Here is a 17,391-nt window from a genome sequence, read left to right on the forward strand (position 1 = left end):
ATTAACATGTTAGCTTCAGCACTGGTACCATTAAAGAATGAGCAAACACACACTACAGCCTCTAAGGGCCACAGATTCGGACTGCTGGTGTCATTAACACTGGGTTTTGTGTTACTTCCTGTTTCATTTTGATAGTCTTTTGTCTACTATTTTGTTTTGTTTCCTTTATCTCAGTATTTCCTGATTTGTCTTACCTGTTCCACTCTGGTGTGCCCTATCCCCCTGATTAGCCCTAATTTGTCATTTAATATAAACAGCCCCAGGCTCCACACATCCTTTGTTGCGTTGTCTATTATCCTACATACTCCCAGCCAGTTGTTTAGTATTGTGGATTCAGTTTAAATTCCCTGTGTTTCTTTTTTTGTATGGACTCTGTTGTTTTTAATAATCCACCTTTTAAATAAAGGTGCTTTTTCAGTTTGTTCAGTGAGTCTGGTTAGTCTACATTTGGGTCCATGTCTAGCAATTCATGGCAGCTGGTTGTGCTTTTAATCTGTCCAGCCGACAGGGTTTGTATCCAACTGTGGGCACTTAGCCATAAAGAGATTTACAGAGAGTAAACATCCCTTCCAACAAATATACCCAGCCCAGACAGAGCTGCTGTGTCCAGATGAACAAATGAGCAGTTGTCAGTTTTCGGTTTGTCAGCTTGGCAAAAAAAAAACAAACACCTAAGGACAACCATACAGCACCATTGTTACCCTGTCATTTCCCATGATGAGACATAACAGTGAAAGAGTAAATGTCTGATTTAAGGATGAAGCTTTAAAACATTGAACCTCACAAACTATCAGCTCTCGATTTCTGGTGAACATGAGCGCATAAAAACTGGTTAACTGGTGCTGAGGGAGAACATGGTTTCATTAGTATTTGTCAACATTACAACGGTGTCAGTATTAGTTATTGATCTCTACATGGAAATACTCGAGTAGTAAATGATGTTGTAGTTGTTTGAGTATAACACTGTGTGCAGTGTCTGACTGTCTAGACATTGGTGTTATTTAGAAAATCCGTTTTTAAATCAATAATTCAAAACCATTTTAGCAGTGTGTTCAATTAACCGATTAACTGTTGTTCACAAATAAAAGCACTAAAAAGCTGTCTGCGACCTGACACTACAACGCTGTGACGTGGAAAACAGAGTTAATCTAAGAAAATCCAGGTTGTCACTCCTTACAAGGTGGCCTCATTCAAGCCCCAGTTCCTCTCGACACAAAGCTATTTAAACACCATAAATACAGTACTAGAACACCGTTTCATCGCCACTGTGTGCAGAACCTTGTGTCCTCATTTCTCCTGGAAATCTAACAGTGTAAGGCAAGACCTGAAGGAAAAGCTAATCTTAGACTAAACCTGTCTCTAACACGTGCATTTGTCCTTGGCCTCTCGGATTTAGGATGTAGATGACACCATCTGCTGACTCAACATTTGTCAAGCTTCTTTTTCAGCTTTTCAGCCGTGTGCGGGAAAGGAAGGAAAAACAATGCAAACAAAAAAAAATGTATCTTGGTTTAATGGATCAATCTATTTTTTAAAATGTTGTTTTTGAAGTTGTTGAAAATCACATATCTGTCGTTGTTTACATAGCCAGAAATTCACATTTAACACAAATGTGCATTTAATTGTTACATTTGCCTTCAGAAACCTTCCTGTTCTATAGCAACGTAATGATAATGCAACCAGCTGGCAACCAGATGAGTCGAGTCCCCTCAAGTTATACTCATTGAGAACGACTAATTTAGCTTGATGGCAACATGCTGGCAATCTGTCTGCTTTTATAAATGAGGCAATTATTTGCAAACCTTCACTCTGAGAGTGACTGCAGTCAGTCCACGTAAGACTGCAACTGTTTGCAGAAAGGTTGCCTCCTATCAGCCAGTCTGTGCAATCGCCTTGCAATCAAACATGGTCACAAGTGTGCAACCCCCCTTAAACTATCTGCAAGCATTTAGTCACCACTAGCTGCAATCAGTCCCAGAGTGACTTCAATGTAATACAAACACCAGGCAGCCAACAATGTATTTTTTCTTGTAGATGTCAGGACTGTCCTATTTTTAGTCATGTGACTGGACCATTAGCTTGCACTGAATTAGCGCAAGCTAATTAGCTTGCACTGAATTTAATTCAAGTTATCTCAGGATGGTGATGCAAGAGGTAAGCCCTCTTTGTTCATAGTCTTCCCAAAGTATTTTAATTTACTGCAGTATCGATATTTGTATCGATATCACCACTCAAGATGCTCCACCCGTAAAACTGACAAGGTAATTTGTAGTGGAAGAATGAACCTATACACAATTGGGCTTGACAACACAAGCAGGGATGTTACATGATTTTACATAGTTCTATGTAACCTGAATTAATTTGTTTTTAAAATTCATTCAAATGGATGATAGACACTGTCTGGTGTAGCAGCAGGATCAGTTTTCATTCCATTTCACATTTGTAGCCTTAAAGTTAGTAGTTTAGATTTTAGACTGATGTTCTTACTAATAGAACATGGAGCTAAAAGATAACAAAACTCTTATATAGTCCTTCGTAAATTAATTGCTTGAATTATAAATGGTTATTATTTAAAGGTGTGACATGAACCTGACAGGCTGTCCACATTCTGAGTGCTATGATACACAATTGCTTGTTGTTGTTCACTAGGCTGTTGCATCATTTACCAACTTCCACCAGAGGGAAATTGGATAGGCCTGGTGATATGGTTTACGCATCTGTTTAAGTGAGTGTGAACAAATAATGGTATATTGTGATGTGATAGGGTCAGTCTCCGTGACTGCTTGGGTGCATGTTTGACGAATGCAGCAGCATCAAAACTGTGCATATTCAAGTATTCTGAACCTCTCCTTTCAGTGCAGGACAGTTTATCTCTGCAAACTACAGAGAAATAATATGCTCCAGTCTTAAGTTAAAAAATGCACACACGCACACACAAACAGCAAAAAAAAAAAGCACTAGAAGCCTACCTGCAGGCCCCTGCGTCTCAAAATACTTGAGTCATCCATGATAATGCGAGGTTAGGTATCTTTTGTTTTCAAAGCAACAAAGTTCAGGCACTTTCTAGGAAGTCTGTCCACATGGAAGTAGTGAGATCAGAGCCTCCACCCCTCTTTACTGTCCGTCAAGGCTTTACTCATCAGGTTGTCATCGTTTTCCATTTCAATCAGAAGCTTTAAGAGTCCTGTTTTTTCTCTGAGACGTCACTGAGGTGATCGGTTTCAGGTTTCAGTGCCAAATAGATGGGATTCAGTCAATAAGGTGAATAAAAATATGTGTGTGTATATATTGATATATATATACAAAATCCAAGGCTGTTATACTAACTGTGGAGGGAAAATAAAAGCACAGAAGACTGGTCTAATGTTGATCTCTTCCATTTCTTTATCTTTTGTGTGTATTCAAACTTGTTGTAGAGAATGGTGAAAGCTCATCCTCCGTATCTTCCCTGTATGTTCCATTCATTTATTCAGCACTGGACACACCCCTCAGTTTCCCAGAGTGTACAGTGAGGCGCTCAGCTCCTTTTTTCTGGTTTCTGACTCTCGAGTCTCTTCATCTGTCCTCCTCCGTTTGCCTCCCACCCCTAAGGCACTAGTCCAGAGGAAACTCTGCTCCTTCCATTATTCATGTGCAGCTTGCAATAGAAATTAATGATGACGATGAGGCCTCAGGGGGTGGACAGAGGGAGGGGAAAAAGAGACTGAAAGGAGGCAAAACATAAATGGGAAGGCACCAGCTTGCTTGCCTCTGGCTTAATTAGAGCTGAGCTGTAACAAGGTCCCGAAATCACTGCAAAAACACAAGCAGGCAAGCAGGCTTCCAGAGTTTCTTTCTATGGAGGGATCAGTCAGGACTGACAGGCCCTATGTGCTCAACCTGCTAAGTGACACTCAATCCAGAGTTTAGAGAAAAGCCTGCTTTTCCTCAATCAGTTTTATGGCTTGAGATTAGAAAAGAAAGACACAAAGCTGTTAGACTCACCAGACGACACAGAGTGTAGACTAAAAAAAAGTGTTTGTTTGCTAGCAGTGATTTACTAAGCAAGAAGGCACCTCGCATCCATCTCCATGCCAACCAAAAGGGCCAGATTCCATACAGTTAAAGCCATAGGGGTCTCGCAGACACGCACACAAGCATCCGCCACACACACAACCCCATCATGCATGTTAGTCATCGCTTCATCTCTGCCGTCCTCTCCTGCACCTTCTCCTGCATCTTTCAGTTTTCAGTGTTTCTCCAAAAGGCTGTGGGGAGGAGGAGATCCAGATCAGCTGAGAGTAGTAACACAAGGGGACGAACAAGGCAGGAGGGATGAGCGTTTCCGTCTCTGAGAAGAACAGCTGAGGATTCCAAGAGGATTCCTTCCTTCCTCTTCTCTTGTCTTCTGTTCCTCAAATCTCTGCGTCCCCTCTGTTGTTGCCTTTCTTTGCTCTCTCTGATGTGTCAGTATGCTCACATGCTCCAGCTCCTCCCTCTGTTCTTTTTCCACAAGCTCAACCTCTCTCTCTTTCTCTCCCTCTCTCTCTGCAGAGACGGCCTATCAGGCACAAGCAGGAGACAGAGGCTTTGCTCACAATGAATGGAGCAGGGACAAGTGCTCCGCCTCCCTCTCCACTCGTGTGCGCTGTGTATCCGTCACTATAACCTCGCCTGGTTCTAACCAAAACAAGATGCTGCCTTTGCACCTTGCAACACGCACACACAGAGCAATGTGTGCTTAATGCATCATTATTTTATACACATGAATTAATCATGAATGCACTGATCAGAGGTTTTGGATGATCACTTTTTCACACAACTCTCTTTTTAATTTTAAAAAAAATATATTATCCCTGATGGTTTGTATGTAAAAGTATGTGGACACGCAAACATACACCTGTGTTCACCTGTGCTTAAAGCCATAGGCATTAAAGATGCTGGTATTACAGCCACCGCTTTCCTCATCTTACAAGAACTTGGAGGTATGACCAAAAGCATGTAAGTGAGCCTTTATAAAGCTTCAAAGTGTCTCATTTTTCCCTTTAATATCACATAAAAAGAGTTAAAAACGTATTTTACCTTGTGTTTTAAGATGAAGATGAAAAGAGGGTGGATGTAAACACACAGCCAAGGAAACTTTCAATTTCTTTTCAGAGAAAGAAAATAAAGGTTCAGCCAATCAGCTGGATCAAAAATTGATTACAATAACTGTCACTTGTAAAGATCTGAAAATGTTTACCTTTTCTGGATATATCTTGTTTTGACAGGTTTTGGTAAGTGACACCAGAACACTATTTTTAACTGGTGATCCTCCTCCACAAACAAGAGAGATGCAAAGGAGCAAAGAAGCGAAAAAAACAAAAACAGGAATGGGGACAAAAAAGTGATGGAAGGATAGATTGAACTGTAGGAAGGCAGAGCGTCTGGAGTCCTCCTACACGCCACAGAGAGCCATGTACTGATGACTCACAAAGACATGAGAGAATGGTAATGAGAATGAATGGATGGTTTGAATAACCAAGCAAAAAAAAAAAAAAACAAGCAGAAGAGAGAGAGTATATGTCTGCTGGTGCATGCATATATATACTGTATACAGCACAAACACAACACTGACCATGGACAGATTCGTCTGTTCAGCCACTGCTGTGTGTGTAGAGGGAGATCAGACCCTGAGTAATCCATATCAAACTGAGCTCCAGCAGCCCTGTCTGGGCCCCCATCCTCTGGTCAAAGCCCCAGTGTTAGTGAGTGCAAAGGCCAAAGGGGCCACACAGAGGAATGTTCACTTAGCCACAAGACTGGTGGACAGTAGCCCACCGACTGACTGCTTGTGTAGTGGACTGAATGCAGCTTGGCTTAAATTAAAACGCATACAGAGACACTGAAATGAAAGTAGTCTAGCATGTGGGCACCTACACTCACACCCAGTGTGAGGTTAGAGGTCAAGGGCAATAAAGGCATGATACACATGCCTATTATTATCCTGTTTCTACTACATTATCCCTATAATACTCGGATTTAGCGTAACATTGCGTCCAGCACCCACAAACTCACAGGAACATTTTGTAAATCAGCTACAACATGGACATCGTATTTCACCTTCCAACCAGATGCCAGACTCATCATGATGATGAAGATGACATGATCAACGTGTCTTTCAACATCATACTTCAGGACACAAATTAGAATTATTAAAGCTATAATAAGTACTAAGTACTTAGCAGTATGTACCTACCCATTTATTAGTATTACATTTTGATACTGGAAAACTGGGAAATCTGCCTTGAGACCATATTTCTAACATAATCCAGTGTGTAACAGTGACCTATGCAGTGTGGCTGTGCAGAAAATTAGTTAGAAGTTGCGTAATTATAAATTTAGTTCACTGTTTAGGAAGATTGTTTTAAAGAACCTGTTTTCAGTATAACCTCAGAGATTTTTGAACAGAAGGTTCTGACTAATAGCTCTGGGCCACAGCTGACTGTAAAGAAATCTGTCTACCAAATACACAAGATTTAACAACATTTGTGTTGTCGTCAAGTTAATGGGCCATTGCAATGTGGCTCAATAAACAGACAATATGAAATCATGTTATTGATACCTGATATTTCGTGTTAAATTGGTTGAGGGTTTGGAATACAGGCTGTTGTGCCAGACACGATGGTCATCTTCTTTGTATAATAAAGGAGCTGAGATAAAGAGCTCCTGTTTGTGTTGCTTCATTCATCAGCTTGATGGGTTGGTCTACTATTAGTCAAACTGTCCTGCAGCCAGCTGGCTGGCTGTCTGGACAGCAGCCTGACGGATATCTCAGAGTCATGCATGTGTATACAGACACGCTGAAATAAAACAATCGGAGTAAATGAGTTTCAGGGGAAATAAAGTTAATGCCAGGAAATCAGTCACAACAATTATATAAACACAATACTACATTTGTCCAGTGCGATAATGGACAGTCCTAAAGAAACAAGCAATTGGAAGATTAATAGAAAAAATAAAAGCATTAACAGAGAGCTGTAGAGAAAGGTATCAAACAGCACTATGCAACAGCCCCGCCCGAAAATGAAAACTATGAAATGAGTAGTAGGATGACAGCTCTGTGTGTGTGTGTCTGCATTATGCAGACAGGTTGCGTGCTGCTCTGTCTGAGCATTGTGCTGACGGTGTATTTGGATGTGTGTGTCAGACAGGACAGCAGGAGAAAGCTCAGTCTGAATAAATTAAACATGAAGGTGTTTGGCACAGGATGAAGAATGTGAACACAGTGTTATTCAACTCCATCAGTGACAGGAGGCAGAGGGTGCAATTTCCACAATAATAGAGACCAACTAAAATGCACACACTTGAAAGAGCTGCGATCTTACATAACCACAAAGCTCTGAAATCACTTTTCAATCCAGCTTTGCCTTTCAACGCACCACTTCTTTATCATACACAAAGCTGTTCACAGCTGCAGCGGCTTAATAGCTCTACGTATGGAGATGTGGTTCATTTGGTCCAGGTAAGAGAAATCCGGCTGAACAGTCCGCTTTTCTTTCTGTGCTTATTCTCGTCTGTAATGACCATGGTTTCTTTGTTTTGCTGTGAGAGATGGTGACATCATTTTTGGGTTTCCTGAAGTCTGAGTGACTGGTCGACTTATTCTTGATTTTTGCAGATGGTTTATATAGAACAATGTGTTGATGCTGAAAGCAGATGAAAGCTAAAGAGAAAAAGCGAACGAAGAGAGGGAAATAAGAGCAAGAAAGATGTGGACACACAGCCGTTGCATAAAGCTTTGTCCCCATCGGGGCATTGATAAGAAAATGCTGAGTAAGCCTGAAAAGGCTTTACACCGTGAGAGGGAGAAAGGGCAGAAGAAAGAGAGGATAGAGAGAACTAGGGTAGAGGTACAGAGTACAAATTAAGACAAAGACTAATGTGGCCTGTCTTCCCTTCAAGTCTCAACTTTTGTAAACTGGATTAAATGAAATGTATGACTAGAAAGTGGTAGATAACATAATTAGGAAGTACAGAAATGAAGCCGTCTGGGAAACACAGAGTAGCTGTGCGTGGATCCAGCATGGCTCAAGGACCATCTGTGTGTAATGCTACAGCTTTTGAGTCACTTGTGCAATTAACAGTTTCGGGTTTGGATTATTAATCACTGGATAACTGTGCACTGACAATAAGGAATCTGAAACGGATTTTAATTTTATCTTGGCTCTTTTTCAGATTATCTAAACTGAATGTTTATTTTTTGTTATTTGTCATTTTCTCTATGCTACAGTAAATGCAACAAGAGAACTAAAGATGTTTTAAAAGGATTCCAATATGAATGTTTACATTCAACCACTAATCCCAAGGGAAACAATATTTAATAATCCTAAATAAGATCCAGAAGGCTCTGTTCTCTGTCAGTCACACTCTACAGTCATTTCAAGGCTCTCAATAAAGGGCAGAGGAAGCCAGACTCCAGTCCTCATGATAAGGGCTAAAGCTAAACTTGACTATGTCTGCTGTCAGGGGTAAAGACATAGTGAGAAACAAGCTCTTGATGATACAAAAATCCAAATGCACACACACAGACACACAGATTAGGACTGTTTTATCAGGGGCTCGCCAAGTCAAATCTTCTCTCTGTATCCTGCTTTGAATTGATCTCTATCATGCAAAATGTGCTTTGGCGTACTGTGCAGCTATAGTAGGTCAAAAGGTTACACTGACGTAAGATATCGCCGTGCATCTATATGTATGGAAGTAGGTGTGTGCATGTGTGTAAGTTCAAACTCAGTTCAAAAGACTGCTGGCGACTGCAGCAGCTCTGGCTCAATGCGCAATGGTGTGTGTGTTTAATGTCTGTTCAGTCAAGCCACAACAAACAGCAACAAACACTGCACCCTGTTTCACAGTGATGATAAGTTCCTAAAGACAGACATGCTGTTCCATCCTGTTCCTTTTTCAATGCAGAGCCTTTACCTTACAATATAACCTGCCCTGAGGCTGCTGTTGTTGTGGTTTGGTGCTATACGGCAGTTTCACTAAGGACCCATTTATCTGTGACACAATGGTCACTTCGCACGCAAACAGTCATGTCGCCACATCTCTGTACTATCTCTACCAGTCCCGAGGGCGCTAATACTCATTGCTGTATTCGCCTGAATGACAGGTGTCACCGCTCAGACAATCCTACCAAAGGGTGCCTCGTGCCAGCAGATGGGACATCACTTTTGTTGCCCATAAAACATAACTTATATTTACCCTTTTCCCCTCAGTACCACTTCAGAATGCAAGCAGTCACATTAATGGACAACTCTTCTCTCTTAATAGATTTTATCAAAGCACATGAAATCCTGCTTGTTTATCTTTCCCAAACCCTTCAGCACACACCGCTGGCTATTTGCCATCTTGAGTTTGTATATATTAAAAAAAAAGGCTGCAGAGAAGTACTGTTGAAAGTTGTAGGGCTCGAGCCATATTCTGCACAATAATACTGCTCGTCCGAAAACAAGACAACACACAATCATTTCTTGCAATAGGTACAACTCGAAGAGCACCAGGACTGACATTCAGACGTCTGGCAGATTGAAACATGCCCCTTTAATGGAACCTACATTTACATCCAGTAAAAGTAGGAAAGATGCTTTACTGAGTCGTACTGGACTAAAGTCCTGGGTTGCTTTACTGTTTGAGGCAGACTTGAGTCTGGCATGGCCCCGAATTCATGTAATAGTTCATAACAGAGAGACAGAAAGAGAGGATGATACATGAGGCAGGTTGACATATGAGGGAGGATTACAAGATTGCAGGTAACACAAAACAACACACAAGCTAAATTATTCTTTGCACATACTTTTACACTGGAATATTTTAATCAATCTGTTGGTGACATTTTTAGTCTGTGCATTAGCTCTAATCGGAAGATAAAGAAAAGCTGCAAGTAAACAGAAAGAATTCAATACTAACACAGGGATTTCATTCCAGGAAGAGTTTCCAACCTCACAGCAAAAAGGAGAGATGTAGAAGAAAAACAGATCAGAGGCGGCAGGCAGGGAGGGGGAGCTGAGATGGAAACACAATTCAATTTCCTCTCCGTCATCAGAGATGGAAGATACTGTCAAAACTGAATTACCTCATCCCAAACAGAACAGGACATTGTTTGAATGTATTTGTTAATGTAATTGAAGTGCAGGAAGCATCCAGCATAATGCTACACTGAAGCCTACGTCATTTCTGATAAAATACAAAACCAATGATACTGCATGTTATCTTTACCTACCTCCTCCTGCCAGGCAGCTCCATATCCAACACCCTTTGTCCGATATATTCACTTCGCTCCACTGACCATGTCCAAACCATCTCAGCATTACTGCTTTTTCTTTTTCTCCAAACTGCTCAACCTGAGCTGTCCCTCTGATCTGCTCATTTCTAAGACGTCCTAAACCTTCCCTTTCAGTCTCGCTTCTATCCTTAAATCACAAATCAGCCCTGACATTCGTCTGCACCCACTCACCCTGCCTGGACTCGTCTTCACCTCTCTTGCGCAGTGTCCATTGCTTTGGATGGCTTACCCCAGACATTTAAACTCAGCTAACTTTATTACATCTATTCCTTGGAGCTTCATTGTTCCACCCATCTCCCTCACATTTACACACATTGCTTCCTCTTCTCTCCTGTGCATACTTCCACCTCTCCAGGCTTTTTCCCCCCTGCCTCCTAATCTCAGTACAGATCACGATGCCACTCAACAATTTTGAGTGCCTTTAAGGTGATGCTTTAACTCCTTATTGAACCTTTGCTACTTATTATGTTCACGCTGTAACCAAAGCATTATTATTATTGTAGTCTTGTAAATGTTTTCCGATGTGAAAGGAGAATTAATCGTCTGTTTCCTCTAGTTACTGAAGCACAGACTCAGTTGAGGTTTCTGGTTTTTATTTTCGGACTTCTTTTAAACATTTTAGCTTGTAAATGACATAAAAGTTCCAGGCAAATGAATAAAGTCTGCTATTAGCAGACAGAGTGAGAGAGGAAACCAGATGACCGTGAGGGGTAAATGACTAGACTACACCTAACATACCACTGTTGGCAAGCACTGCAAGGCTTTCTATTATAATGAAAATCTAGACAAGAGCAGACCACATCAATCTGACTGATTATAATTGCTGACAAGGCTTAAAAGTTTACTCTCTCATTGTGCAAATCGCCTTTATTGTTATAAGGCTGATTTACAACACCTAAGTACGCACATTCAGGACAAAGAGAAGGAGGTGAACAGGAAAATAACACACAAACTGCCAGCAGACTAAATCTGATCATTGATTTTCTGACATTTTCGGACCCAAAAATGTGACATTTAGCCCCAACTGTTATGCAGATTATTCGTCATATATCGTGATCAATGTCTGAAGCCCAAAAGGCATGCTAGCCGACACTCCGTTATCTAACGCACAGCACTGCTGAACTGCCTGGAATGTGTTTCCCTCTCATGTCACTCTGAAAGAGGACATAGCTCCCAAGAATAGATTTTACCACCTCTGGCGTTTTTAGGACCTTCTGTTCTCACCCAAGTGCAAATAAACTAGTTTTGTTTTCACAGGACTCTGTGTTATACTTTGAAAGTATACCCTTTGAGAAACTACTTCCATAGAATATGTCTGTGAAGGGCTCAGCCATCCACGTCATTGTAATCTCAAGAGCTTGGACAGAAAAGCAACTGGACTTTTTTGAGTTTCTTGAAGACGTTTCACCTCTCATCAGAGAAGCTTCTTCAGTTTTTCAGGCGTAGTTCTGGTCTGGAACATTCAGCAGTGTGTTAACAAAGTGCCCAGCTCCAGTGAATTCACCCCAAGGTCAGACTGTGCAATGCTCAGAAAAACTGCAAACTGCAGGCCTGAGTTCAAAGGTTAAATGGTTCAGTCACTGAACTCCTCTGTAGTCCAAAGTATTCTCGAGTGAAATGTGTGACCATCTGTCCAACAGCTAAAGCTTGGTTAAAAATTGTGTAATGCAACATCCCGAGCACACCAGAGAATTTATATAGAACGGCTATAAGAAGAAAAGAATTGAGATGCTTGGCTGCTCCAGTTGAACCCAGACCTCAACTAAGTAACATTACTGCTGATAAAAACTATGTTAAAAGCTATTGAATGTGTACTTAAATGAAGCCTGAAGCCTTACAAGACTGGGAATCGTACAAGAATGATTCCCAGTCTCTTCTTTTCAGTAAGAAATACAACTTTTAATTTATCTGTAACAGCACAGAGATGAGGTACTGGCACTCAGCCTAAAAGAGTTTCATCATGCAAAATGAAGTGTTTCGTTTCCATCCTTCTGTCTCCTCCATGTATACCAGCTCTATTCTGCCTCATGCTTCTGTCAGAAATGGTTACTATGTCCTGAAGGAGTCAAGCAGGATGTCCTTGGACGTTACGCTAGAAAGTGATGGGTAAAGGAGTAGTCGATGTTAAGTGGAATTTTCCAGTATGAGCTAGATTGAAAATATATTATCATTATTTTTATTTCATATAAAAAACGCAACCCCCCCCAAAAAAAAACAAAAAAAAAAACAGACCAGAGTCATGGAGCAAAAACAGAACAATATGTCATTTAATGTTGCCTCATTTAACTTCACATATTATTATCACTATGAACTTCAATTCTGAAAACCTTTTCTTTCCTCTGACTTCCAAGCTCTTTCATGTGATACAGCCATTGTGAAGTAAAACAAACTTAAGTCACTTTAAAGTCTATTTTTAATAAAAGTTAGATGGGGAAATCCACACCTGTGACATTATTTCATCCTCTCTTCCAGCCCCCCTTATTGTATGAAACTTAGAGCTCTATGAGATGAAGATGTAACCTTGCAATTCCCCTCCAAATGGCATTTAAATGCCTACTTGTGTATTCAGACACTTTTAGATTCCGGCTGCATGAGTGACTCAGAAAGCATTATCACTTAGACCCCCGGAGAGCAGTCATTTTGGTTTTCTACCTTAGACCCCCGCGGAGTCATCATTTTGCGTTTCTACCTTTAAAAGCCGGAGAGCAGTCAGTCAAATGCTGGAGTCATTCATATGTATATTAGGTCGTTACCTAGGAATTCTGGAGGGAGGGGAGTGGGGGTGAGTGATTGAGGGGGTTTGGGAGTGGAGTGTTTCAGTTTGCCATCTTAGGGAGAAATCAACACATGTCCTTTGTATGTCCTTTGTTGCTGACATTTATTGATGAAAACAGTACAAAAAACCAACCATTTGTACACATATTTACAAATAATGATAAAAAGTGAGTGAGTACATTTCAACATTTTCAGCAATCACTCACAATCCTGGCACTGCCACGGTATCTGTCGTCTGCATTTACCACATGTGTACCTGTAGCAGTGAACACATCGCACAGTGGCCTGATTTTTCTTGCATTTGTGTTTGACCTGACACGTGGCTCTTTTTCCAGGGCTCGGTGTGGAGGGTTCTGCCCGAAGCAACTGATCTTTTCTTGCCTTCTTCGCAGCTACATGAGAGTGAGCCAACTCTGTTGCAAGCGCCACCAGGAAGTCCACCCGTCTTTCCTTCGTCCCGGTGCATGCTTGATACAGCACATGTGCATTCAGTGCTGCCATGTCAATCATGTTATAAAACACGGCGACTGGCCAGCGCCGTGTTCCTTTGCGGACAGTGTACTCCCGAACCATCTGGTCCATCACATCCACGCCACACTTTGTTTTGTTGTAAAGGGTGACAGTGTTTGGCTTCCTTTTGGTGGTGTTATCAGTCTGAACCACGCTGTGCATGCTGCTAAGAATATAGACTGTCTTCTTCCGTTTGGCCGCATACGCCGTCAGCGTGGCAGCAGAGGTTGAAAACACCTAAGAAATAAGATAAATTGTTATTTTCATAGCCCTTTTACACACAATGAAACACATAAACATAGAACCACAAAAGACCTGCAACATACCTGAGTGGTGAATACATTGCGATCTGTCTGTCTAGTGGATTGAGGAATTTCCCTGCGAATCTTGTTGACTGTGCCGAGGATGGTGGTTTTCCGTCTAAGAAGTTTTTGTGCCAGTGAAAGCGATGTGAAAAAATTGTCCGTGGTAACATTTCTGCCCTTGTCTAGGAATGGTTCCATCAGCCTCATTACTACATTTTCAGAAAGTCTCTCCCCAGTGGGACGACTGGGGTCCTTGCCAAGATATGGGAAGACATTGCAAATGTACTTGGATTTTAGGTCGCAAGCCTAAAACTTGATCCCAAACTTGTCAGGTTTACTTGCAATATACTGCAGGAAACAGCACCGAGTCTTTGATGGGAAAAGCTGTTCATCAATGGTGATATGTAGACCAGGGTTGTAGCACGTGATGCAGTTGGTGACAAATGATCCCCACACACTGGAAATTGCAGCAAACTTGTCAGTCTTTGCTCGATCACAGCGGGTGGACTTGTCATCAAAGCGTAGGTGTTGCATGATGTTTTGGAAGCGGTTTCGTGCCATAATTCCAATTATCTGTGGGTTTCCCAGGTTTGCTGACCAGCAGTCATTTACAGATGGAAGCCTGCAAACCCCCCGCAAGATCACAATTGCAATAAATGCCATTAGTTCAGGGAGGTCCATGAACCAATGAACATGCTCCGTTTGCTGTGCATGTTGAATAGTCCATTCTTGAATGCTACGAAGCATGTCAAGAGTGACAAAACACAGGAAGCTCTGAAGGCGACTCGAGATACTTCTCCTGGCCTTAGCCGTTGGCTCTCCATCTGCAGCGTACGCTTCTATTGGGGTGAAAGGGAGACAGGTCCCCACATGTTCTTCACGCCACACTGTGCCATCTTTCGCTGTCTCAGTCCCCAAACAAGGTCTCTTTTTCGGTGGAGAAGCAGTCTCCTCATCTGCAGTGTGAACAAATTCAAATTGTGAGCAAAATGGGAAGGTCAAACAAAATCACAAATGCATGCATAGATACTAATTATAATTCCAGTATCTCCTCCTCTGTATCAGAATAATGTCTGAAATATCTTACTTACTAACTACATCCACTTACTTGTTTGAAATGAAAAAGGAAATAACATGAAATGAAACTAACCGGAAGACTGATCAGACAGCTCTGAGTCCGAATCCGGCTGAACTGCTAGGTCTTCTCCATCCGAGTCACAAGGGTCGACTTCCGTCAGGATCATTTCCAAGGCCTGCTGAGTGGTGAGTCTTCTCTGCATTTTCTTTCCTTGGAGAGGAGGTCCGTACACCAGAGGATTCTTCAGGGCGATGAATTTTCTTTCCTTGGAGAGGAGGTCCGGTTGCTCGATTTGCTCCATTGTGGCATCAATCAGACCACTGGTATAATGTTGAAATGTACTCACTCACTTTTTATTATTATTTGTAAATATGTGTACAAATGGTTGGTTTTTTTGTACTGTTTTTATCAATAAATCTCAGCAACAAAGGAAATACACCCATGTGTGTTGATTTCTCCCTAAGACGGCAAACTGAAACACTCCAAGTTGGTGACTTTTGGAGATTTATTTCCCTGGATGATTGAGAATGCATCAAGATGAAACACAAAAGGAAGTTCACAGCTTTTAGCAGCTCCCCCACCCCCTCAATCACACACCCCCACTCCCCTCCCTCCAGAATTCCTACTTAACAGCCTAATATACATATGAATGACTAGCCAATTTAGCTTCCACTTCCACCATTTGACTGCTCTCCGGGTTTTATAGGTAGAAAGGTAGAAGCCTGGGGATGCTAGTTTATAGCTCATGGTGAGACATGATAAGTGTTTCTGAAATCTCTCTAAAGAGGATTTGTGTGGTGCAGTTACATGTGATGGAAAGGAAGTAAGAACAGTCTACGTATATTAAGAAGGACCAAATGACACTTTGGCTCATGCTTAGCTTGGTTTTAAACATGAATCTTTTCTTATTTTTAACTATTTTGTGATTGGATCTCAATAAACCTGAAGCTGCTAGACAGACCAGTCAAACCACGTAGCACTGCTGATACGCTAAATCCCCTTTGAGCGGTGACACTAATCAATAACATAACTGGTCAATGGCATGGCAAGTTTATTTATATAGCACAATTCAACAACAAGGTGATTCAAAGTGCTTTACAGAGACATTAAAAAACAAAAACAAATAAAAAGCATGATTTAAAATTGATAAAAAAAAAACCCAAAAACAAACAGTAGATAAAATCAGTAGTTAAAATGTACGTTTTGAAATTTATGCTTAAAAGTGTGGATTTGGTGTTTTATTCAAATGCAGCTGAGAACAGGTGAGTCTTCAACCTGGATTTAAATAAACTGAGTGTTTCAGCTGATCTGAGGCTTTCTGGGAGTTTGGATTTTACCATGGTGTCATAAAGCACCTGTTGTCTAGGAATCAAAGTGCTTTTCTGTAATCAACTGAATTTCAAAATGAAGAAAAGAGCAAACAAACATCTTCATGCAGAATCAAGCCTTCACAAATGACTAATGCTGTGGCTGTAGCTTCATTAAATGTGCCTGTTAATAACCAAACTGCCTAACAACTGTCAGCAGCATCAGTGATTAAACTTATGGTTATTTTTCATGCTGCACTCAGTCCCTAAAGAGCAGGGAACAGGGTTTTTTCCCCCTAATAATTAATGCCTACAGTACAAATCAATACATTGTACTGTGATGGATATCCAGCAACATAATGCAGGAGAGAAAAAACACAGGAGGAGCTGGAAGGAGATAGAAAGGGAGGGGAGGAAGAAAGAATCCGTAATAGGATCTTCTTCTAAAATGATCTGGTCGATAGAGATCACATATCTGCTGAAACTGATGATTCTCCCCACCACCACCACCAAGCCTCCCGGTAAAGAAATGGAGATCAGGTCTGCAGTAAAAGTTTTAAATGAGTTGTTACTGTTCGCAACTAAAACTTATAAGACAGGCTGACCTAACAGGAAAGTACCAGGTTGAACAGAAGCTGAAGGATGAATAAAAGAATAAGGATATAAAAGGAAAAGACAAACAGCAGGGGCAGCATGAGGAAACACAAAAGATGGGTAGCAGTGCTATAACCCTGTTAGTGTGATTTATGTTAGACATTAGGTTTTAGACTAGATAAGGCAGGTGGGTCAGCTTAGACCTAAAACCACATATTAAACTACATAACACAGAATGTCCCTGCCCCGCTGCATCAGAGGTAATAGCTCACTCTCCTAATTAATAACTATTCATTGGCGTGTGTGTGTGTGTGTGTGTGTGTGTGTGTGTGTGTGTGTGTGTGTGTGTGTGTGTGTGTGTGTGTGGGGGGGGGGGGTGCTTTAGTGCATGCGTGCTTACAAAGCATAAAAAGGTGGAGGGTGAGTTAATAAAACTAAGTAAAGCGGGTTTCCATAAAAGCCATTAGGCTATCAATAATTCAACCACGGCACTTTCCATGTAGCTCAATCAAACATGGT

At 41.3% G+C, this 17,391-nt stretch overlaps 1 protein-coding gene across 5 annotated transcripts in view; it reads right to left on the minus strand.

The window, feature by feature from the left end:
• mast2 (microtubule associated serine/threonine kinase 2) overlaps nt 1-17,391 on the minus strand; it is a 153,860-nt gene that overhangs the window by 96,651 nt on the left and 39,818 nt on the right. The window contains exon 1 of one of the 5 annotated variants that reach the window (XM_085387711.1): nt 2,970-4,450. The exons of the other annotated variants lie outside the window; for them this stretch is intronic. Coding sequence (XP_085243837.1) covers nt 2,970-3,008 — 39 coding nt within the window. The 5' untranslated portion in view covers nt 3,009-4,450. Of the gene's footprint in view, nt 1-2,969; nt 4,451-17,391 lie in introns of those variants that run through there. 5 annotated transcript variants of the gene reach the window in all.

Source organism: Rhamphochromis longiceps, linkage group LG17, assembly GCF_057381845.1.
Source record: "Rhamphochromis longiceps isolate RC_006_pf linkage group LG17, R_longiceps_female_GT1.1, whole genome shotgun sequence".
NCBI classification, from domain to species: Eukaryota; Metazoa; Chordata; class Actinopteri; order Cichliformes; family Cichlidae; genus Rhamphochromis; species Rhamphochromis longiceps.